At 43.1% G+C, this 25,185-nt stretch overlaps 1 protein-coding gene across 3 annotated transcripts in view; it reads right to left on the reverse strand.

Moving 5' to 3' along the window:
* GNL3L (G protein nucleolar 3 like) overlaps positions 1-25,185 on the reverse strand; it is a 61,944-nt gene that overhangs the window by 9,391 nt on the left and 27,368 nt on the right. The window contains exons 2-10 of one of the 3 annotated variants that reach the window (XM_072816067.1): positions 17,267-17,476; positions 14,977-15,042; positions 8,063-8,103; positions 6,622-6,729; positions 5,711-5,827; positions 4,855-4,938; positions 4,552-4,687; positions 3,548-3,651; positions 1,675-1,819 (exon numbers count right to left, since the gene is read on the reverse strand). In XM_072816067.1, coding sequence (XP_072672168.1) covers positions 1,675-1,819; positions 3,548-3,651; positions 4,552-4,687; positions 4,855-4,938; positions 5,711-5,827; positions 6,622-6,729; positions 8,063-8,103; positions 14,977-15,042; positions 17,267-17,441 — 976 coding nt within the window. In that variant the 5' untranslated portion in view covers positions 17,442-17,476. Of the gene's footprint in view, positions 1-1,674; positions 1,820-3,547; positions 3,652-4,551; positions 4,688-4,854; positions 4,939-5,710; positions 5,828-6,621; positions 6,730-8,062; positions 8,104-14,976; positions 15,043-17,266; positions 17,673-25,185 lie in introns of all 3 variants that reach the window. The other 2 variants (XM_072816066.1, XM_072816068.1) reach the window with 2 other exon arrangements.

Raw genomic sequence — 25,185 nt, forward strand, 5'->3', positions numbered from 1 at the left:
CCCATGGGCTCGTCTCTGTAGGCCTCTTTGTAGGTGTCTCACTGTGCCTTCTGTCTCTGTCTGCATATTCCCAACCCTCTCTCTGTCTCTATGTCTCTGTGAATATCTATCTCATCACAGACACATTTGTGCATTTGTCTCCCTCTGTGGCTCTGGGCATGTGACTGTGTCTGTGGGTCCAGCGCATCTGGGTTGCATGTGTCTCTCTGTGCCTCTATCTGCTTGTGGGGAGCAGAACATATGAGAAGGACTTGGGTCTGCATGTGTGCTACCTCCGGGTCTGAACAGGTCTGCACCAGTGTAGATCCATACGTGTATTGGTGGATATGAATGTGTTCATAGGGGTGTGTGTGTGTGTGTGTGTGTGTGTGTGTGTGTTGTGTATTACACCATGTCTACCTCTTTACTCCTGGCTCCTTCCATGCACCCTGTCCTCTGAAGCTGTCTCTCTATCTCTGCATCTGCCTATCTCTCTCATTCTTTCTTTGGTATGCACGTCTGCCTCTCCATATGCACAAAGTATCTACCCCTTGTGTCTCTATGCACACTGCCTGTCTCTACAGTCCTTCTGGTATCTTTTTGTGATTGGTATCTCCCTCTCTACCTGCCTCTGTCATTTAAACCTATCTTTCCTTTCCACTCCCCACCAATCCCACCATTTCCCAGTTATCTTTTTTTTAAGATATTTATTTATTTAAGAGAGAGAAAGAGAGAGAGCAAGCATGAGAGAAAAGGAGAACACAAGCAGGGGGAGCAGCAAGCAGAGGGAGAGGGAGAAGCAGACTCCCCGCTAAGCAGGGAGTCTACTTGGGACTTGATCCCAGGACTGCAGGATCATGACCAGAGCCGAAGGCAGATGCTTAACCGACTGAGCCATCCAGGTGCCCACCCAGTTCTTTTTCCAGGTCTATTCAGGTCTGTCTATCTATACCATTTTCTCAGTGTCCAGTTCTCTCGAATATCTTTTTCTTTTGGCCTCACTTCCTCTCTCTGACAGTCTATCTCTGCTTCTCTCAATTTCCCTATCCTCTTCCCCATCACCCTTCCCTCACTACCCTGGATTCCAGACAGGTCCAGGTTTGAGTATCAGCTCTACCTTTTTTTTATATATAAATTTATTTTTTATTGGTGTTCAATTTGCCAACATATAGAATAACACCCAGTGCTCATCCCAGTGCCCCCCTCAGTGCCCGTCACCCAGTCACCCCCACCCCTGCCCACCTCCCTTTCTACCACCCCTAGTTCGTTTCCCAGAGTTAGGAGTCTCTCATGTTCTGTCTCCCTTTCTGATATTTCCCGCTCTACCTTGTCTCACACAGAGCTGACCCCCACAAGTCCCTTTGCCTTCTCTGGGCCTCAGTGTTCTTATCTGTAAAAGGGATATATTCACTCCTCCCCCCACCCCACAGCTCTGGTAGGATGAGATGACACAATGTCCAAGCACAACCGTGTGTATTTGGTCCACGTTTCTAATACTCCGTGCATGGTGGTGATTCTCAGTATGCCTTCCCATGTCCTCCACCAATACACATTACAAATCATAAAACCATTCTCTAACCATTCATAACCCTCTCTTCCCTACCAGGGTAACACAAAGCTCCCAGAATCCTTTGCCCAGTGAAAGCTCTGCCCAAGGAAGGAGCCTGGGCCCCATGGCCTCCCCACAGGCCTTACCCACAACACCCACACGGATATGGGTGCGCACTTCACCAAGGCGGCAATAGTTCCCCAAAACCCTCATGAGGTTTTCAGCTCCAAAGCAGGCTTTGCTTTTCAGCAGTGACTCAGAGGCCTGATCCACTGGCACAGTACAACGATTCTGGAAAACAAGGGGTATTATACAAGAGGCATCAGGTGGGAAATGTAGTCTGACTCCAGATTTCCAACTTTCAGTGAAACCTTCAGGACCACCTCCCTGTGATCGCTGAGACCCCAAGGCTAAAACAGGACTTCTCACACTGGCCCTGAATACCTGCCATTTCCCTGCTTGCATAAGGCCTGTTTTTCCACGGTCGTGTCTTCAATCTTCTCCGTCCCTAACTCTCTCTAGACATACTTATCTGTGGCCTCCCTCAGCAGGGTAAGGATGGCACCCTAGCATCTAGCCAGCAGCTCTGCCTCTCACAGGTGTGTGTGTGCATCAAGTTCTGCTTCCCTTCTCTACGTCTCAGTGCCCTCATCCACAAAATGGAGACACTGTCCTCCCTGCCTTTGGTAGGAAGACAGTATCTGGCCCATAGGCTACCTTCCCTTAACTCCTCACACAAGACAAGGCCATTCCAGCCTCCATCTCCTTACTCCTGATGCCACCTCCTCTGCCCACAATGCCATTCCATCTCTTCCTCTTTCCTCACCCACCATGGCATTGCAAAATACGAATTAAGCTAAATATCCATCAGTAAGAAATAGTTTGAGGAAATATATCCTAAAAGTGGAATACAAATGAAAGAGAGCTGTTAGAAGGGATGCTCACCATATTTCTGTCACCAAGAAGGCCAAAAATTATAAATGAGAGGTCAGGTTTCTCCCAAATGAGTCAAGATTAAAATGTTTAATGATATCAAATGTTGGAAAGGATGTAGGGAAAACAGCCCTCTCCCACATTCATCTACCCTAGCAGGAGGAAGATAAATTGGTACAGCCACTGAAAGGCAATTTGTCAGTGTCTAGGAAAATGTAAAATACATAGCCACTCCACCTCTCAGTACCCAACCTATATAAATACTTGCCTACCAGCCATGATAACATGTGCAAGGGTATATGTTAAAGTACTGATTATAATGATTAAAAATTCCAAACTAAGTTTATTTAGCATCAAAAAAGTGCATCTCTAAAGAAAATTGCCAAAAGAAACATGCCCCAGGATGACACATAGGACACTCCCAAACACTTCCTTTCTCTCTATATATACATCTACATATATATACAGCACAGAAAAACATCTGAAAGGATACACACCAAGCTAACAATGGTAGTTACACCTGGGTATGGATAAAGGAAACTAGAATTAAGGGTTTTGGTAAAAGGGTATTTAAACTGTCTGTAACTGTTTTTATTTTTTTTCTACTTTATTTTTTCATAAATACTAAGTTCTACACCTGGTGCAAAGTTGAAAAGTGTCCCCCAGCAGCCAGTTTCTGTCTTCAGAAGCAACCAATGTTTCTGTAATACTTTTAACATTTTACAAAGAAACTGTATTTCTATGTTAATTACATAATTAGAAAGTAGAGTGATTTGTGTTAAAGAGAAAAATGAAGGTGTCTGTTTTTAAAAGCTAACACATAGCTAACTGTATTTTCCAAATTTTCTATGGACAGTATGTATTATCTTCATATCTAGGAAAAAAACCTTCCCAAAAAGCTAAAATGTAGGGAGGAATAAAGTAAAACAAATATTAAAAGGTCATCTAGTAAGGCAAAAAGCTCAAAGTTGAAGGCCCAGTTCAATTACCAAAGGGCTGGGGATCCCAGTCCAAGTCATGATCCTCCAACCCTGGCCCCAGGCTACCCTGAAAGAGGCTAGCTAGATGCCCCTGGTCCCAGCTTACCAGGTTTTTGACCTGATGCTGTGTGCTGGCCTTGAAAGCCACTGTTGGCAGCTCATTCCGAAGGTAATCCAGCCACTTCTCCACAATCTCTTTGGGGACCAGATCTGGGGAAAATAGAAACACATAGGACTAGTAAGGAGAACATCACTTCGATGGCTCACGCCAAAGATACATCCACCCACATCCAAGGCTAGGCCCACCTCCTGCCAACAGATGTCAGTACCTGTCCAGCTGTCCCTGGCCCTATCAGTACCTGTCCAGATCCCAGGTTAGAATTAGAAAGAAAAGTCCAGTCTAGGGAGGGGGCCAATTGGCCCTCCCCGAGGGGAACTCTGTCCCTTGGGGAAAATGGGCAAATTAGCTGTTTGGTCCCAGATGCCTTCCTTCCAAGCCAGGCTTCCTAAAGATTGCATTTCCCATCCTCTCTGTGGATCATTCTAGGTTGGGCCAAATGTCAAGAATAACTCTGACAAGTATATGGCTACCATTTGTGGAGTACTAACCATGCATATACCAAGCACTTTATCATTAATTCTCACAACAACCCAATGAGATTGGGACAATCACAGCCCATTTTACAGCTAGAGAAATGGAAACTCTCAGGTGATACGACTTGTCCAAGATCCCAGAGAAAACTGACAGTACAAATGGAATAAGACCAAGACCTCAGTGACTCCTGGGCTCATGTGCTCTTCTGCCCTGGTCTGTGGGTTCCAGCTTGGAGTCACAGGAACTCTCCAGGGTTGACCAATAAGGCTCAAAATGGCAAGAACAAGGGACTGAAAGGCAGACAGGCTTGGACTCCATCCCCAACTTCTGCCAAACTGTGTGTGTGTGTCTTTAAAAAAGTGATTTCACCTCTTGGATTCCTGGCTTTAAAAACTGAACACGAATTCCTCACCTTACACAACCACTGAGTTGCTGAGTCCCAGCATCTGGTCTGAGCTAGTCTTTCAAGAAGGTCTGGCCCCTGCCCTGCCTTACCAATTCTGCCCAACACCCACCAATCTTGTTCAAGACCAGGACCAGCTTCTTGTTGCCTTCTGCCTGCAGGACATCTTCCTCCATTTGGAAGCAGCGGCAGCCCAGTGGGTCCCTGGCATCCAGGACTTCCAAAATCACATCAGAATATTCTACCACCTGCAGGGCAAAGGACAGGGGATGAAGGCAGGCAAAGGACTGGGTGTGAATCATACAGGCCCATAAAAGAAAAGGTCTCCATCTCAGTCAGGAAAAACAGAAATGGAGAGGAGATGGGATGGGATTGGTACCCTCTCTAAAGAGTCTTAAGAAATGGGCCCTCATACCTTACGGAACTCCTTGTAATAAGCCTTCCTTGTAGCCTCATCATCCAACTGAGGAAACATATTTAATTCCTGTAAAACTTCCTCCTAAAGGAAAAAAAAGAGAGAGAAGAAATGGTTCAGGGAGAAAAGAGAGAGTGAAAGCCAGGACTTTGGAAACCATGAGAGGCTGGGGGAGCCACAGGAATCCCAGCCCACCAAAGAGTAACTGACCAGCCAATAAAGCTGGGAACTGGAAGAATGGAAGCAATCATATGATGCATGTGTATGCTGTTTAAGTATGTGTTCAAGCACTAGCTAGGGACCTGAGTGTGCACCTGTGTGTACAAGGAAGGAATATGAGAGGGAGTTATAAGTGAAAAAAACAACCCATGTGGGAACATGAGATGGGGGAGGCAAAACATGCACTTTATGTTAGAAAAGGAACTTTGAACTAGAAAGGGCATATTCTGTGAGATGAGAATGTACATCAGAAGGGCAGTAATAAGTCCAAGAAGGAAGATGGCATCCCTCTCACATACACTCTTCTGTCGACCCTTCTCTTACACTTATTCCCTCTCCCCGCCCCATCTCCTGATCTCTCTTTCCCTACTCCCAACCACATCTTTGGGGTCCAGCTTAGGAGAGGACCTATTCAGGGTTGTCCAGTCAGATAGGGCTCATAATGGCCCTGTGTTTCCCTCTCATACCTCCCTCCATCCCTCTTTCCCCACTGTTTCCCATCTTCTTTGCACTAATTTCCTATGTCCACTCCAACAGTCTCACATCTTTCCTCTTTCCCTTTTACAGGGCAATGGCAATAGATGCTTCTGAGCAAACCCAAACCCATCTGACTCTGAAGCAAAGGCTATTCTCTTACCTTATGCTCAAATTTCTCCTGGCGTTGCAGGACATCCTGACAGTAGGTCTCAATGGTCCTGCGTCTGTGCTTCTCTTGCTCCCGGGCAGCCTGCTGCTTCTCCCTTATCTCCTCAACCTAACAAGTGAACACACAGCAGGACTATAGCTGACTAGGTCTGTAACCTAAGAAAGGGATGGGAGACAGAGTAACAGGGAATAACAGGGAGTGGATGACAGAGGGAAGAAACAGTGTTGACATGGCAGAGGTAGGAGGAGCAGGGATACAAGGAGAAAGTAGATATGATAGCAGGAGATAAGCAGTTTGAGAGAAAGGAAACAAGAGATGAAGGAAAGGAAGGTGTGGCAGAGAAAAACAGTATAAAATAAATAAAAAGACAGCCATGTGAAGCTGAGAGAGAATGTGTTCTAGGCAAAGGGAATCAATTAAGATCAAGGGAGAAAGCAGGTAAGGTCCTCTTTAGATGCTCCATCATCTAAAGACCAGGTAAAGGAAGGAACAGCAAAAGAGACTAGGAAAGAGGAACAAGGACATCCACGAGAGTGAGATGACAAGAAAGTCAAAGTGAGAGTGCTTCAAAGAAAGCATGGTTTCAAATCCTGACAATTCGGATGAGATGACAGAAGGAAACTATCCATGAGTTGTGATGTCACAGAACGAACTGGTGAGGCTAACAGGAGTCATTTCAAAGGAGCAGGGGGAACACAGAAGGGCAGCAGTGGACCAGGAGGTGAGGGGGAGATGAGCACACGGAGACACTAAATCAAATATCACAGTGACCACCTTCTCTTCCCTCTTCTGCAAACAGCCTCAACAACCCCAACAACTCTGGTCTTTGCCCTTCCAGTCACCACTTCTGTGGACCTGGCATCAGGCCAGGCCCTCTCTCTCCCCCAAGGTCAAGGGCTTACCCTCTTCTTCTTTAATTCAGCCTCCCGATTGGCATGATCATTGGAGTGAACAAACTGGGGAGCAGAGGCTACTTTGGAAGCTGCTTTCTTTCCATTCTGCTTTGCAGGCTGGTCACCACACAAAAGGAAACAATCAGAGCTAATCAACTCATGGAAATCACCCTTCCTGGAGGGTTACAGCTGCTCAAAAGTGTAGTTGTAGGGAAAAGAGAGGAGTAAGCAAAAAGAAGGGCTCTGTCCCCAGAAGTCTGCCCATCTGGCTAGAGAAAGACCCTCCCTCTCCTAGGCAGGCACTGATCGAAGCACCCCAGGAAACGTGGGGACAAATGGAAAAGTTTCCCAAGTAAAGGCCAAAGGGAAACGCTAAGTAGCTAAGTGTGGCTCTTGGACCATGAACACCATCACCTGGGAACTGGTTAGAAATATAAATTATGGGACACCACAACAGACCTATTGAATCAGAAACTCGAGGGTGGGCATCCCAGGTGGCTTAGCAGTTTAGTGCCGCCTTTGGCCCAGGGTGTGATCCTGGAGACCCGGGATCGAGTCCCAGGTCAGGTTCCCTGCATGGAGCCTGCTTCTCCCTCTGCCTGTGTCTGTCTGTCTGTCTGTGTCTCTCATGAATAAATAAATAAAATCTTTTTTTTTAAAGGAGAAACTTGAGGGTGAGGCCCAGCAGTCTGGGTTTTTTGTTTGTTTGTTTTGTTTTTAAAGATTTTGCTTATTTATTTATTCATGAGAGACACAGAAAGAGAGGCAGAGACACAGGCAGAGGGAGAAGCAGGCTCCATGCGGGGAGCCCAATGTGGGACTCGATCCTAAGTCTCCAGGATCACGCCCTGGGCTGAAGGTGGTGGCTAAACTGCTGAGCCACCCAGGCTGCCCAGCAGTCTGGGTTTTAACCAGCCCTCCAGGTAATTCTGGGTAATTACCTGGAGGGCTGGTTAAAGTTTGAGAAATTTAACCCCATTAAAATTTGAGAACCACTGCTCTGGCCCATCTTATCTCCCTCCACCTCGCCTAGCAGGGCCAGGAGCTAAAGCCAAAGGTGATATCTTGGCCTCCTTCCTCAACAAGAGCAATAGGGACTTGGGAATCAGATAGACTCAAGTCACAGCCATGCTACCTTGGACCTAGGAAGCTCCTCACTGTGGCTCAGTTTCTTCATCTTAAAAATGGGACGATGGCAATCCTTTCACCAAGGTAACTCAAGCACAAAGCAGCACATGGCTTGTGGTGGAAACTTAATAAATGCTACTGATTCTCTACCGCAGCCAACCAGAGAGGGAGGGAAAGCTGTATCCTTTGATTCCAATTCAGTGCTCTGTCTGGAATGACCCAACATCTACTGCAGTTTGTAGGCCTCTTCTAGGGCAGGGAACCCATTCCTGACCTTATCCCCAACAATGAGTTACTTTACCTGAGGGTGAAGCCAACTTACCTTCTTGCAGCCTTTGGAACCTTTACCTGGTTTTTTATTTTCTAAAAAAAAAAAAAAAAAAAAAGCCATTATCTACCTACCCAATATCTGTCGATACCTTAATCAAAGCCAGGCCACACTGGGAACCTAAGGTGGACTCAAGATACCATGTCTATCCAGGCCTAGAAAAAACACATGGAGGAGGTAGCCCGGGTGGCTCAGCAGTTTAGCACTGACTTCAGCCCAGGGCGTGATCCTGGAGACTCAGGATCAAGTCCCACGTCGGGCTCCCTGCATGGAGCCTGCTTCTCCCTCTGCCTGTGTCTCTGCCTCTCTTTCTCTCTCTGTGTCTCTCATGAATAAATAAATGAAATTTTAAAAAAAAGAAAAAAGACATGGAGATGACAGCACCAGGGTCAGAGGAAGTACTGAATAAAATGTTTGAGGCATTATTTCAATGCAGACTGAAACAATGCTTATGGGAATCCTGTGAAGAGAGTTACCTGAGTGTTAGCTCGTGATTCCTCTCTCTCCCCTAACTTCTGGCTGGGGGCAACTCAACAATGGCCACTCCAAGTTAGAGGCTGACAGCATGGAAAGTTGATCTGAGGAGTCCCAGGAGGCTAAGCTAAGGCAGATGCCCTCAGCACATGGGGAGATAACTGTTCCTTCCTGTTGATCCTGCTAAGGCCATTACCTCCAAGGGGACTTGCCCTAGTTGGCCAATGTGTGGATTCCCTTGGATATAAGGAAGAGAGAGCTCATCTTCTTCAATCACATATAAACAAAGCCCAAGAACTTAGAACGCCTCACCCTCTTCATGAGAAGTCCCATCTGTCATCCCCTTCACAACTAGCCTCTTGGGGAAGAATGGCTGCCTTAATTCTTGCCACCTGCAAGGAAGCTAAAGTAATTCCTAGAGGGGGAGGTTCTGGAAGATGTCAGGATATATACAAACAAATATCGGAGCAGCTTGAGAGTACCAGAGAACAGGCTTCCCAATTATATAAGGTGGTTCGCACTGAAGCAGTCAATATAGGAAACAGAATTTAAATACTATCACAAACCATGAAAGACTCCTGACTCTGGGAAACAAATAAAGTATTGCAGAAGGGGAGGTGAATGGAGGGATGGGATAACTGGGCATTAAGGAGGGCATGTGATGTGATGACATGGGTGACACTGGGTGTTATACTATATGTTGGCAAACTGAATTTAAATTAAAAAAATAATAATAAATAAATAAATAAATAAATAAATACTATTGCAAATACTTTTAAGATTTTTTAAAAGATTTTATTTATTTATTCATGAGACACAAAGAGAGAGGCAGAGACACAAGCAGAGGGAGAAGCAGGCTCCATGCTGGGAGCCCAATGTGGGACTCGATTCCGGGTCTCCAGGATCCCACCCTGGGCTTAAGGCAGCACTAAACCACTGAGCCACCTGGGCTGCCCTAAAGATTTTTTTATTATTTATTCATGAGACACACAGAGAGAGAGAGAGAGAGGCAGAGGCACAGGCAGAGGGAGAAGCAGGCTCCATGCAGGGAGCCCAATGTGGGACTTGATCCGGGGTCTCCAAGATCACATCCTGGGCTGAAGGCGGGGCTAAACCACTGAGACACCCGGGCTGCCCACTATTGCAAATACTTAAGGAGATTCAAGAAAATACCTCAAAGGAACAGTGTGAGAAAAAAATTCCCAAAACTTGATAATGAATAAAAATTCAATAGATGTAGTGAAAAACAGCATAGACATCATTAACAACCAAACTAATAAGCTGGAAGATCAAGAGAAGAGCTTGATTAAAACAAAAATCTAAAGAAATAGAAATTATGAGTAAAAATAGAAAATGGAGAATGGACCCAGGAAGCCTAATATCTAAATAACAGGAATTCCTAAAAGAGAAAATGGTACAAATGGAAAAGCAATTATTTTTTTTAAATAATAGATGAAAGTTCCTTAAATTCAAAACAGGCTTGATGGTTCAGATTAGAAAGGCTCATGGAGCACCAAGATTAACTAAAAAAGACATACCATAGGCATACCTGATAAAAATTCTGAACTCCAAGGATAAAAAGAAAATCTTATAAACTTCCAAACAGGAATTTCCAACAAAGACAAGAGAAGCAGACAGCCTTCTCAAATCAATCTTAACATTTAAGACAGAATAACCATTGCAAAGTTCTATTTTTGAAAAGATGTATTTACTTATTTGAGAGAGAGAGAGAGAAGGAGAGGGAGAGAGAGAACATGCACACAGGAGCAGGAGGGTAAGAGGAAGGAGAGAGCATTTGAAGCACACTCCACACTGAGCTCAGAGCCCGACACAGGGCTCAATCTCACAACCCTGAGATCGTGACTGGAGCTGAAACCAAGAGCCAAAGGCTTAATCAACTGTGCCACCAGGCACCTAGAACCATTACAAAGTTCTGAAACAAGGAACTGTGTACCACACTAAATTCCAATACTTAACCAACAGATCACTCTTACACAAAGGTAAAAGGCATTTTCAGATGTGCAAAGATCAGCACCTGTGTTCCGGTAAAACTACACATGACCCTTGAACAATTTGAGTTTGAACTCCACAGATTCACTTACATACAGATTTTTTTATATAAATGCAGTGCAGTACTGTAAATGTGTTTTCTCTTCCTTATGATTTTAATAATATTTTCTCTAGCTTCCTTCATTGGAAGAATACGGTACATAACCAATCTAACAAAATATGTGTTAATATAGACTGCTTGTGTTACTAGTAAGTCTTCCAGTCAATAGTAGGATATTAGTAGTGAAGTTTTTGGGGTAATCAGAAGTTATATGCAGATTCTTGACTGCACAGGGGCTCAGGGCCCCTAACCTCCATATTGTTCAAGGATCAATTGTACTTGAGGAAGTATACCAACAAAAATAAAAATAAACTCAGAATAAAGATCTCAAGATAAAGGAAACACATAATTACGGGTAGGAAATCTATTAAAACTTACCACTGAATAAAAAACAAAAAAAACCCATACCATTAAATCTTTAAAAATGTTACTAATGTAGCTAAGAACTGTAACACATATTTAGAAAAGATTTTTTAAAACCAGATAACATCATAAGCAAATAGCTCAGAACCAAAATACCAAATTCTTTCAACAAATCCTGGAATCAAGCAATAAGGGTTGGAAAAGCAAAATCATGAAAGCATGATCCTACTTTGGAAAGGTAGGATAAAAATAGTTATTATTTAACTTTGGTAAAGTGACAGAGAAATTCAAGTTTAATTATGTTTGATATAAACATGAATGCAACTAATAACTTTATAATCACTGGTGGAGCATTTTTTTGAACTTGAAAAGTAGATAAATAAGTGACTAAGAAGAAACAAACAAAAAATATAAAATAAGATGGCAGAAATTAGACCAAACATATTAGTTACCATAATGAATGTGAATCGATCAAATTTCCCTGTAACAACAACAACAAACAGGAGACCTCACGTCCACTTTTCTTCCAAAGTACTCATGTTGCAATGAAAAGAAAGTGAGGTTGGGAATGAACCAGGACTGAGTGGCCAATTTACTCAACAATTTCTGTCCACCTAACTTCCCTGGAAAGTGAGGGCCTATGCCGGATACAGGCACACAATAAAAGAAAATACATCACTTACTGAAGGAGAAAACACTCCTTGTAGGACTTCTCAATAACCTCCCCAGATTTAACCATTATCATTACCATCTGGGTCCACGGTATTGCTGAGAGCTCAGGTAGCTGCACCATGAGGCACCTCCCCCCACCAGCCACTGCAGTTCTTCCAGTTAATCTGATCATTACTTAGTTGCAATTTACCAGTCTGTGTTTTATGAGCACACGTAAAGTTTCTGTTTAATAGTCACCATTTTTGGGGATCCTTTGGTGGCCCAGCGGTTTAGCGCCTGCCTTCGGCCCAGGGCGTGATCCTGGAGTCCTGGGATCAACTCCCACATCAGGCTCCCTGAATGGAGCCTGCTTCTCCCTCTGCCTGTGCCTCTGCCTCTCTCTCTGTGTGTGTCTCTAATGAATAAATAAATAAAATCTTTAAAAAAATAGTCACCATTTTTCCCACTCATGTAGATGAATTCAATTGTTCTTTAACAGGTAACAGTCATATGGTTCCAAAATAAAAAGGTGTATTTTGAGAGGTCTTCCACACTTGACCCTAGCCACTGCACTCACTTACTACAATAAGAAGCCACTTATTAGTGCAAAGGCAAATATATCTAATCTTATTTCCCCCACTCTCCCATTAAAGACAACATAGTATGTCCTCCTGTTGACAACTTGCTTTTTTCACTTAACAAATCCTTAAGATCTTTCCATCTAATAGTTTTTCCATATGTCTTTCTATATAATCTTTTCATACAATAGCTCATCATTTATTTTAAACTGCCAGGGTTCTTTTGTATGTATATACTCTACTTCAGTTAACTAGCTAATTATTGTCTTTTCATCACCCTCAAATTTATTATCATCTGGTATTTGATGTTCTTAAGTAGAATATAATTAATTTTGTTCATTTTTCTTTGGTTACTTGAAAAAAAATGATTATTTGCTTTTGGTATTCACATAACCAAAGTCTGATTCTCGTTGACATTTTTTCAATGATTATATAAATAAAGTAAATGTATTAAATTTTTTTCACCAAGCCCACATAGGCAGGGCCACCATTCACACAGAGTATGAAGTCACTGGGTTGCACAAGTCTTGTCCAGCCTATATTGTCATTTTCTACGTGGACTACAGCAAGATAAAGGCAGGAAACACAGAACCGGACCTGCCCAATGCCCTTGCTTTCCCTCTTATATGGGAGAGTCAATGTATCACATTTGTCTTCTCTCTCTAGACTATAAGTATAGTGGGAGAAGGAGGAATTGAGTTAGCATTACTGAGATATTCTAGTGACTGGCACACAGTAAATACCAAATAGCTATGTCTGGTCATGCTAGGCCCATGGGACAAAAAGATAAACCAGATGTGGGTGAGAAGTTAACAGTGCAGTAGAGGAGGCAGACCCAATCATAGGGTGTCAATAGCCCCAGTTCCTATGGGTACAGACTGTGAAAATCAAGGGAGAAGTTTAATGGGAGAGATTCCTACAGGAAGTGATGTGTAAGTTGAAATCTGAAAAACGAGCAATTTATCCAGTTGAAGAATGAGGAAGAAGAGAAGTATTTCAAAGGCAGAAAGAACAGCAGTTTGTCCCCGATGTCTGGTATTTACTGCTATTCACCTCAGATCAGGTCACTTAACCTTGCTGAGTCTCAGTTTCCTCAAATGTAAAATGGGAATGGGGGATAAGGGGAACATCACCTTCAAGGAAGTTGGGAAGACAATAATGATACTAGTAGAAAACAGACTAAATAATATAGCTGACAATGTTACACTAGTTTCAGGTGTATAACATAGTGATTCCACAAGACAAGTCTAAGTCTATGCATTATGCTCTGCTCACAAGTGTAGCCACCATCTGTCACCACACAATGCTACTAGAATACCATTGACTATATTCCCTATATTTTATCTTTTAATCCATTTATCCATTCCATAACTGAAAGCCTATATCTCTCACTCCCCTTCACCTACTTTTCCCATCCCCCCCATGCCATATTAAGCAATTTTTAAAAATAGAACTACACTATGAACCAATGATCATACTACTGGATATTTACCCAAAAAATATAAAAACACTAATTCAAAAGGATGCACATACCTCAATGTTTATAGCAGCACTATCTACAATAACCAAATTACAGAAACAGCCCAAGTGTCCACCAACTGATGAATGATTAAGATGTGGTATATGTATATGTATATATATATTTATTTATATTTATATTTATATATTTATATATATATTTATATATATATAAAAGAATATTACTCAGCCATAAAAAAGAATGAAATCTTGCCATTTGCAATGATATGGATGGAGCTAGAGCATATAATGCTAAGCAAAATAAGTCAAAGAAAGACAAATACCACATGATTTCACTCATATGTGGAATTTTAAGAAACAAAAAAAATGAACAAAGTTAAAAAGAGAAAGACAAACCAAGAAACAGACTCTCAACTACTGAGAACAAACTGATGGTTACCAGAGGGGAGGTAGGTGAGGAGGATGAGAGAAATAGGCGATAGGGATTAAGGAGTGCACTTGTCATAATGAGCACTGGGATGTATGAAAGTGCTGAATCACTATACTGTACACTTGAAACTAATATAACATTGCATGTTAACTATACTGGATTAAAATTCTTGCCGAGGGCAGCCCCGGTGGCACAGTGGTTTAGCGCCGCCTGCAGCCCAGGGTGTGATCCTGGAGACCCTGGATCAAGTCCCACGTCAGGCTCTCTGCATGGAGCCTGCTTCTCCTTCTGCCTGTGTCTCTCTGTGTGTGTGTGTGTGTCTATGAATAAATAAATAAAATATTTTAAAAAACAAGTTGCCAGGATGCATGAGTGGCTCAGTGGTTGAGGTCTGCCTTTGGCCCAGGGCATGATCCTGGAGTCCCAGATCAAGTCCCATATTGGGCTCCCCGCGGGAGCCTGCTTCTCCCTCTGCCTATGTCTCTGCCTCTCTCCCTCTCTGTGTCTCTCATGAATAAATAAATAAAATCTTAAAAAAAAGAAGTTGCCATGAAATACTACAAATATAAAGCTTAGCATTGGGGGGCGCCTGGATGACTCAGTCAGTTAAGCACCTGCTTTTGGCTCAGGTCATGATCCCAGGGTCCTGTGATCAAGCCCCACATCCAGCTCTCTGCTTAGCGAAGAACCTGCTTCTCCCTCTTTCTCTGCCTGCTGCTCCACCTGCTTGTGCTCTCTTTATCTCATTCTCTGTGAAATAAATATATAAAATCTTTAAGAAAAAAAAGCTTAGCATTAAGAGAGGGTGGTAAAAGGAACTCACTGTGTCTATGTTTCATCATGATGACTAGCTTGAAAGCAGGTAGGTTCAAATCCACAGGCTTTCTTCCTGTCAGAATGGAAGAACCAATGTGAAAACAGAGGCAGGAACCACAGAAGGGGGGCCACAAGCCCCCTTCTGAGTCCCCTAAAGGCAAAATGAAATGTGAAAGAACTTGATAAGGAAGCCCTAACAACTGGAGGAACTAGGAGAAGAGGCTATAACGGAGTTGGGGCCTGGTGAGCTATCTACACAGGGAAAGCAGCATCACACTACCCAAAAGGAAGCTAGGTCTAAATCTCTCTTCCTGGGTGCAGTCAGTGCCTCAATGTATCAGATTGAGTCCATGGTCCTCAATCCTCTACCCTGTAGTGTTATATACCCTAGCACTAAACCTGTCTATGCTGAGGGGAGAAGGCATACAAGGATGGCCTGTTTCTACGTATTAATTAAAAGTACCTCTTTTCCCAAGTAGGGAGTTCTATGTCTGATCTACCCTGGAAGCAGGGGTAAAGACAGGTACCAGGAGTCTACCCCAGGGAAAAGGGACCTCAGAGTGCTTTTAATCTGTGTTTGTTAAACTGAGGCTAGGAATGAGTGCAAAATTTTGTGTGGAAGGGATGTATTCCTGCATGTGTGGTTGGGGTCCGTTCCTTGGTGAATGGGGGTAAGGAGATGCCTTTTGTTACTCTACTCTGGGGTGTAGAGTAACTGGGAAAACCAGCCCATCGGCTGCGTGCATCTCTGCTGCATGGAAGAAATGCATGTCTGTACATCTCTAAGTTGGGGGTGGGAGAGGAATCTTGGGTCTCTTTACCCTGGGGAGGGCTAGGGTGAGGGGAAGATGATATGCCTGTCTCCACTACAAGGTGATATTAGTTGCCACACTAACAAAGGGGGGGGGGGATTATGCAGTTTTGCATGAATGGGGTCTGCACCTTGCCTGTAGTGGGTTATTCAGGACCCTTCCATGGAGGTGGGATGGAGAACAATCCGTTTACCTTTTATATGGGTTGAAGTCAGCACTGTGCTAACACTGAAGTGAATAAGACTTCTGGTTCTCTGCATGGTGGTAGGAGTAGGAACAGAGCTATAAATTCAGCGGATCAGCCCTTACACTTTGCAAGGGGGGCGATAATACTGGTTGGAGAGCAAGAGATTTGAGCTTGGGAAAGGGGAGGGCCCACATGCACAAAATGTAGGGTGATCAGTGACATCACTGCCAGGAGGGGGAGCTGCACCCCTCTGCTCCCTTGGGGGGGGGGTGTCTCTCTTTTGCTACATTTGGTGATTCGAAATCTTTGAGGGAGGAGGATGGGAGGGATGATCTGTTTACCTCAAAAGGAGAACAAATCTGAGCCCCTCTACCAACGGGGGCCTCATTAGGGACAGATCTGACAGCATTCCCGGGGTTAAGGTCTGTTTCTCTTTGCTGCCACGCATTTTTGCGGCAAGGCCTTTACATATTCAGTAAACCAGAGCCTCCTTACGGGGTAGGGTGAGGACTCAGGTCTGAATTTCCACAATGGGGACTCACTCTTGGCAAGGAGAGGAAAATCTGCATAGTTCTCTATGGGCTAAGGCTGGTGCCAACCACTTGGAAGGGGGTGATCTAATATCTCTGCGGTAGCGGGGGCGGGGCTTCCACAATTAGTTACATGGGGGCGAGGCGGGGAGGTCTCCAGCTCTTCTGTCAATGTATATTAAACGTATTTAAGCTCCTCTGTACTGGCGATCCCGCCAGGGCAGGCAGGAGTGTATGTCTGCAGAGGAGGTAATACATCAGAGCCTCTGTCCAAAGCGAAGAGTTGTGGCGAGGTGGATCTGTGTGCCTTAGCGCCTGTAAAGATCCACGCCGCTCAGCCCGGGGATGGGCGGAGGAGGGAAGGGCTGTTTGTCCTAGAACCATGGGATCGATGTCGCCACGCGGAGACGCCTGTCTACACTGGAGGAGTGCAGAATGGAGCCTCGCTATCCTGAAGGCAAGAGGGCACTCGATGCTTCTCCACACAAGTGGGGTCTGTGACGTTCTACGTGGTGTGACCAGGGGTCTACACCTGCCTAGATGGGATGGGGCCCTGCTCCTTTACCTAGCAAGAGCGCATTTGCGCACATCCACACGTGTAGAGCGATCCCTCATGGGGGCCCTTCTACCCTGGATGATAGCCGATTCTCTGTCTCTCCATTCCAGGGTGGAGGAAACTCCTAGTCTTCACCTCAAATACACGATTTTTTACCGCGCAGCTGGCTGGATGAGCGCTCACAACGAGAAAAGAGGAGAGTTGTCGCTTACCTCCACTTCCGGCGGGATCAGACAGGAGAGAATAGCACCAAGACAGGGTACGTCTGCAGGCTGCGCTCGCGCCGCTAACCCTCCGACTTCCGGATCCCAGCCTTGCAGCGCTGGTCCGCCCTACTTGCGTCCCCCGCAGGGGCGGGGCTTCGGATTGACGGCTCGCGTCCGCCATCCCTACTCCGCAAGCGCCCTGGTCCCGCCTCCTCTCTGCGGGGTGAGGGGAAGGGAAGCCGAGAGCCGGTAGGTTGGGAGCGGCGTGTTCTACTGTGGCTATATAACCTACTTGTAAGCCAAGATCTTGTCGCTGGCCTCTACCTGGGGCCAAATATGCGTGTTTCCGAATCTTACAGACCAAGCAATCACCATGACCGCATCAGACAAGGGTGGGGATCAGTCCGTTTGTCTACAAAGGAAGATGGCGACGGGCAGGGTGTGAGAAAATGGCCGCCTGGGTCACACGTCTTGCCGAGTGCTCCCCACCTTTTAGGTGACTTTTAGGGACTTGGTTAGCTGTTCCTAACAAACTTACTGGCTTGTAGGGCCCCTGACTAACCCTGAAGCAGGCACTCCCAGCTCTTTCTGCGGAAGTTCAAATCCATTGTCAGGCCCAGGAGCCGAACAACTGGAAACCTCTCCCACCCGTTTGTCCTCTTCCCCTCCTCCCTCCTTCCCTTTGGCCCCAGAGCGGTGAATGAAAAAAGGGAATGAGTATATATCTCTGAAGTGAGGACAAATAAGGATTTCTTTTGAAACCATCTTGAGCTCCTAACATAGCCGGAGAGTGAGATCTCCCCTTAAAAACAGTAAATGCTAGTCTGAAAATGTCTTCTTTCTGATATTAGATTCCAGCTTCTCTTCCAAAAAACCTAAACTTTGGTGTAGGGCCCAGCCCCGCTACTCCTAGTGTATGTTTCTCCACTTAAAGAATAATCCAGGCAGAAAATGATTCCCTCTGCCTACTCTGACCCCTTACATATGCACTACTCGCTGGCTGCCCCTACATTGATGAAAGGCATCTAACTTCTCACTGTGGAGATACAAAATTCCTCTGGACTCCAAACCAAGCCCTGACCATCTTCCCCTTGCATTGGCAGACTCTTCCTGTTTTTTAAAGAACTAACTCTTGTCACTTCTATGAATTTTCCAACTGAGTTAGAAACTCAGAACACCTTTCTGCACTTATCCCTTAATACTGTAATCATTTATGTGGCTGCATCTACACATAAATGGATTTGCAGTCTCACCTCCTGAGACTAGGGGCTGCATGTCTTCAAGACTTCAACAAGACCCAGCACAACACTGGTACAAATCAAGTTTCAGCAAATATACATGAATGAGTAAGCTTACAGGCCTGTACCACAAAATCAATGGGAAATGGACAATTTAGTAGGTAGCTTTGGGAAATTTGGCTCACCATAAGGAGAGAAAACTAGATCCCGACATTTCCACATAAGATGGTGGAGAGTATCTTTGTCACCTACAACTGGGGAAAGACTTTTTCAACAAAGTCACAAATGTGCAAACTATAAGGAAAAAAATGCAATGAAATCTTGCAAAGAAAGAAATTTGGTGTTACTACTTTGGAAAACAATTAGGAAGATATCCAGAAGAGTTGAAGGTGAGCCCTGGGACCCAGCAATTCTACTGGTAAAGGTGTATATAACCTCTAGACTTTAAGTCCTAGAGAAATTCCTATACATATGCACAAAGGGGCATGTGCAAGAATATTCATTGCATACCTGTTTATAATAGAGAAAAAATCTGAACGATCTTAAAGTTCAATAGAATGAATAAATAGTTCAGCTATACAACAGAATACTATACAGCAGTGGAAAAAAAATGAAATAGGGTTGCATATATCAATCCAGGTAAATTTCAAAAACAGTGCTGAGATAAAATACAAATTATAGAAGGATATATGAAATATGAGACATTCATTTTAAGTAATCTCTGCACCCAATGTGGGTGCTTTACTGACTGAGCCAGCCAGGCTCCCCTATGTAGATTTTTAAAATCTAGAATATGCACTATGTTATTTATAGATTATATAAATATGTAAACAGTATTTTTTAAACAATGGAATTAAATAGTGCAGAATAGTGATTAGTTCTGGGGAAGCAAACAAAGGAACAGAGTAAGAGATACACAGGGGACTTCAACTGTTTGTCTAATATTTTATCTAGGCAATAGGTACATGGGTGTGTGTTATGTTATTCTCTTATTTGTATGCCTAAAATATTTCATACTTTTTTTTAGAAAGATTACAATGATCAATCACAAAATTAATGATAGTTACATCAAGGGACGCCTGGGTGGCTCAGCGGTTGAGCATCTGCCTTCAGCCCAGGGCGTGATTCTGGAGTCCCGGGATTGAGTCCCACATCGGGCTCCCTGCATGGAGCCTGCTTCTCCCTCTGCCTGTGTTTCTGCCTCTCTGTGTGTGTGTCTCTCATGAATAAATAAATAAAATATTTTAAAAAATAATGATAGTTACATCGAGATGGTTAAACCAGCATCAGAATCAGTGGGAGGGCTTGTCAGAACATTGATTCCTGGGCCCTATGCCCAGAGTTGTGTTTCAGTATGTCTGGTAGGGCCCAGGAATTTGAATTTCTAAGTTTCTGAGCAATGATGATGATGATGATAATGATGAAGAAGAAAAAGGTGGGGGGAAGAGAATGACCATCTGCTGCGGCTAGTCCAGGTACAATATTTTAAGAACTACTGACAGGGACGTCTGGGTGGCTCAGCGGTTGGGCAACTGCCTTCAGCTCAGGTCATGATCCTGGGATCCGGGATCAAGTCCTGCATCTGGCTCTTGCGAAGAGCCTGCATCACCCTCTGCCTATGTCTCTGCCTCTCTGTGTGCGTGTCTCTCATGAATAAACAAATAAATCTTGGGCAGCCCCGGTGGCTCAGCGGTTTAGCACTGCCTTCAGCCCAGGACCTGATCCTGGAAACCTGGGATCGAGTCCCGTGTCGGGCTCCCTGCATGGAGCCTGCTTCTCCCTCTGCCTGTGTCTCTGCCTCTCTCTCTCTCTGGGTCTCTCATGAATAAATAAATAAAATCTTTAATAAATAAATAAATCTTTTTAAAAAAAGATTTCTGAGAGAGAAAATGAGATTATCAGTGAATTTTGTTGTCTTCATTGTGCTTTTCTGTTTTCCACATATCAATGAATATGAATTACTTTACAGAGAGGTTTTTGTTGTTTCTTTTAAGTTCACCTTAATCAGGGCACTTGGGTGGCTCAGTCCATTGGCCTTTGTCTGGGTTTGTGATCCCCAGGTCCTGGGGTCGGGCCCCACATCAGGCTCCCTGCTCAGTGAGTTGCCTGCTTCTAACTCTGTGCCACTCCCCCTGCTTGTTCTCTCTCTCTCTCAGATAGATATAATATTGAAAAAATATTAAATTAACCTTAATCTCTACTTCAACCTATTATTTCTCCCATAGGCATCCATTCTATGGTGTTTTATGCAGATCTTTTTGCTTATATGTGTTCTTGCAAAATATGTATTGTTATTTTAGGTGCATATATTTATCCCCAAATTTTTATTTTTTACTTTTTGAAAATTCAGAACATTTGAAAGAATAGTACAATGAAAGCCCATATACCCTTAATATTTTGCGAGACTTCCTCTACTTCTCTTTATGTATGTATGTATACATTTTCTTTTTGGATGAAGCATTTGAAACTTGCAGGCAATGTAACACTCCACCCCTAAACACTTCAGCATACATCTACGAGAATAAGGACATTCTCCTACACAACTACAATGCCATTATCATGCTCAAGAAAATTTAACAATTAAATAATACCATTAAAGATACCCTATATTCAAATTTTAAAACTGTGCCCAAAATATTTTAGATTTGATCACTATTTGATCCTAGGATCTAATCAAGTTTTATGTATTACATTTGTTGGTTGTATTGCTTTAAATTATTTTATTTTTCTATTTTTTTTTAGATTTTATTTATTTATTCATGAGAGACACAGAGAGACAGGCAGAAACACAGGCAGAGGGAGAAGCAAGCTCCATGCAGGGAGCCTGATGTGGGACTCCATCCCTGGACTCCAGAATCATGCCCTGGGCTGAAGGCAGGCACTAAACCACTGAGACAGACGTCCCAGCTTTAAATTCTTTTAATCTGGAATAGTACTTCTATATTTTGTGTGTGTTTTATATTACACTGATGTTTTTTAAGAGTCCAAGCAGTTTCTTCTAGAATGTCCCACATCTAGATTCATCTGCTCTTTCCACATGATTAGAGTCAGGTTAAATATTTTCAGCAATAATAATTTACTTCATATTGTATCACTTCAGCAGGCACATAAACATCAGGTTATCCTACTATGGAGGATGCTTTATGTGTGCATTTTTATTTTATATAAATGATACATTGTTATTACTTTTTTCATTCAACCTTGTGTTTTTAAAGTCTATCCATATGGCTGTGTATACATCCAATCCATTGCTTCTACCTGCTCATCCTAACCACAGCCTGCCTTCACATTTTCCCTGAATATTCCCCCAATGATAGAAGATTGCTTCCAGCTCCCTGATACCACAAATAAAACTTTGATGAACATTACTGTGCATGTCCCCTTATTGACCTATATGAAAATTTCTTTTAGAACATACACTCAGGACCAGCATGATTGCATCATAAAGAGTGCATATACTCGGGATCCCTGGGTGGCGCAGCGGTTTGGCGCCTGCCTTTGGCCCAGGGCACGATCCTGGAAACCCGGGATCGAATCCCACGTCGGGCTCCCGGTGCATGGAGCCTGCTTCTCCCTATGTCTCTGCCTCTCTCTCTCTCACTGTGTGCCTATCATAAATAAAAAAGAAAAAAAAAACTCAAAAAAGAAAAAAGAGTGCATATACTTAGTTTGACTAAGAACACTAATACTGCTAAATGGTTCTCTGGGAGGCCTACACCAGTCCACAGTTTTACCATGAGTGTACAAGGATTCCTGTGTCCCTACATGCTCACTAACACTTGACATTTTCCAGCTTTCTAATTTTTGCCAGTCCAACAAGTTTATAAGTTATAAACTTGTTTATACAACAAGTATAAAGTAATATTGTGTTTTAGTTTTCCTTTCTCTGATTGCTATTGAATTTTTCAATGTTACTTCACATGTGTGTTAAATGCCTCTTTTGTAAATTGCCTTCTTATATAGTTGGCCCATTTTTTCCAATGAAGTTTCTATCTTTCCTATTGATTTGCTAGCTCCTCATACAGTGGAGCTATTGCAAATATTCTCTCCTTATTTTAACTTTGTCCATGTTATCCTTTTTTGAACAGAAATTGTTAATTTTAATGTAATGAAATCCATCACATTTTTGCTCTATGGTTTCTGGTTTCGGGGTCTTGTTTAAAAACTAGTTCCTCCTCCCAGGTCACAAAGATAGTCTCCTACTTTTTTTTATAATAAATTTATTTTTTATTGGTGTTCAATTTACCAACATACAGAATAACACCCAGTGCTCATCCCGTCAAGTGCCCCCCCTCAGTGCCCGTCACCCATTCACCCCCACCCCCCGCCCTCCTCCCCTTCCACCACCCCTAGTTCGTTTCCCAGAGTTAGGAGTCTTTATGTTCAGTCTCCCTTTCTGATATTTCCCACACATTTCTTCTCCCCTCCCTTATATTCCCTTTCACTATTATTTATATTTCCCAAATGAATGAGAACATATAATGTTTGTCCTTCTCCGATTGACTTCACTCAGCATAATACCTTTCAGTTCCATCCACGTTGAAGCAAATGGTGGGCATTTGTCATTTCTAATGGCTGAGTAATATTCCATTGTATACATAAACCACATCTTCTTTCTATGGACACCGACGCCACAGTTTGGCTATTGTGGACATTGCTGCTATAAACATCGGGGTGCAGGTGTCCCGGCTAGTCTCCTACTTTTTAAATTAACTTTACAGTTTCTCTTTCACCATCTAGAATCTTACTCATATGTAGTGATATATAAGGGATGCAATTTTCTTTTTTCTTTTCTTTTTTGTATTTTTTATTGGAGTTCAATTTCCCAACATATGGTGTAACACCCAGTGCTCATCCCATGAAGTGCACCCCTCAGTGCCCATCACCCAGTCACCCCATACCCCTGCAACCTCCCCTTCCACTACCCCTTGTTCGTTTCCCAGAGTTAGGAGTCTCTCATGTTCTGTCACCCTCTCTGATTTTCTCTCCTTTCCCCTTTAATCCCTTTCACTATTTTTTATGTTACCCATATGACTGAAACCATATGATGATTGTCCTTCTCCAATTGACTTGCTTCACTCAGCGTAATACCCTCCAGTTCTATACATGTTGAAGAAAATGGTGGGTATTTGTCATTTCTAATGGCTGAGTAATATTCCATTTTATATATAGACCACATCTTCTTTATCCATTCATCTGTCAGTGGACACCAAGGCTCCTTCCACAGTTTGGCTATCGTGGACAATGCTGCTATAAACATTGAGATGCAGGTGTCCTGCCATTTCACTGCATCTGTATCATTGGGGTAAATACCCAGTAGTGCAATTGCTGGGTCGTAGGGTAGCTCTATTTTTAACTCTTTGAGGAACCTCCACACAGTTTTCCAGAGTGGCTGCACCAGTTCACATTCCCACCAACAGTGCAAGAGGGTTCCCTTTTCTCCACATCCTCTCCAACATTTGTGGTTTCCTGCCTTGTTAATTTTCCCCATTCTCACTGGTGTGAGGTGGTATCTCATTGTGGTTTTGATTTGTATTTCCCTGATGGCAAGTGATGCAGAGCATTTTCTCATGTGCTTGTTGACCATGTCTATGTCTTCCTCTGTGAGATTTCTGTTCATGTCTTTTGCCCAATTCATGATTGGATTGTCTCTTTGCTGTTAAGTTTAATAGTTCTTTATAGATCTTGGATACTAGCCTTTTATCTGATATGTCATTTGCAAATATCTTCTCCCATTCTGTAGGTTGTCTTTCAGTTTTCTTGACTGTTTCTTTTGCTGTGCAGAAGCTTTTTATCTGGATTAAGTCCCAATAGGTCATTTTTGCTTTTCTCCCCCTTCCCTTCATAGACGTATCTTGCAAAAAGTTACTGTGGCCAAGTTCAAAAAGGATGTTGCCTGTGTTCTCCTCTAGGATTTTGATGGATTCTTCTCTCACATTTAGATCTTTCATCCATTTTGAGTTTATCTTTGTGTATGGCGTAAGAGAATGGACTAGTTTCATTCTTCTGCACATAGCTGTCCAATTTTCCCAGTACCATTTATTGAAGAGACTGTCTTTCTTCCAGTGGATAGTCTTTCCTGCTTTGTCGAATATTAGTTGACCATAAAGTTGAGGGCCCATTTCTGGGCTCTCTATTCTGTTCCATTGATCTCTGTGTGTTTTTGTACCAGTACCACACTGTCATGATGACCACAGATTTGTATTACAACTTGAAATCTGGCATTGTGATGCCCCAGGCTCTGGTTTTCTCTTTCAATAGTCCCGTGGCTATTCGAGGTCCTTTCTGATTCCACACAAATCTTAAGATGATTTGTTCCAACTCTCTGAAGAAAGTCCATGGTATTTTGATAAGGATTGCCTTAACTGTGTAAATTGCCCTGGGTAGCCTTGACATTTTCACAATATTAATTCTTCCAATCCATGAGCATGACATATTTTCCATCTCTTTGTGTCTTCCTCCATTTCTCTCAGAAGTGTTCAGTAGTTTTTAGGATATAGATCCTTTACTTCTTTGGTTAGGTTTATTCCTATGTATCTTATGTTTTCAGGTGCAAATGTAAATGGGATTGATTCCTTAATTTCTCTTTCTTCAGTCTCATTGTTAGTATATAGAAATGCCACTGATTTCTAGGCATTGATTTTGTATCCTGCCACATTGCCAAATTGCTGTATGAGTTCCAGCAAT

The sequence above is a fragment of the Canis lupus genome, chromosome X, assembly GCF_048164855.1.
Source record: "Canis lupus baileyi chromosome X, mCanLup2.hap1, whole genome shotgun sequence".
NCBI classification, from domain to species: domain Eukaryota; kingdom Metazoa; phylum Chordata; class Mammalia; order Carnivora; family Canidae; genus Canis; species Canis lupus.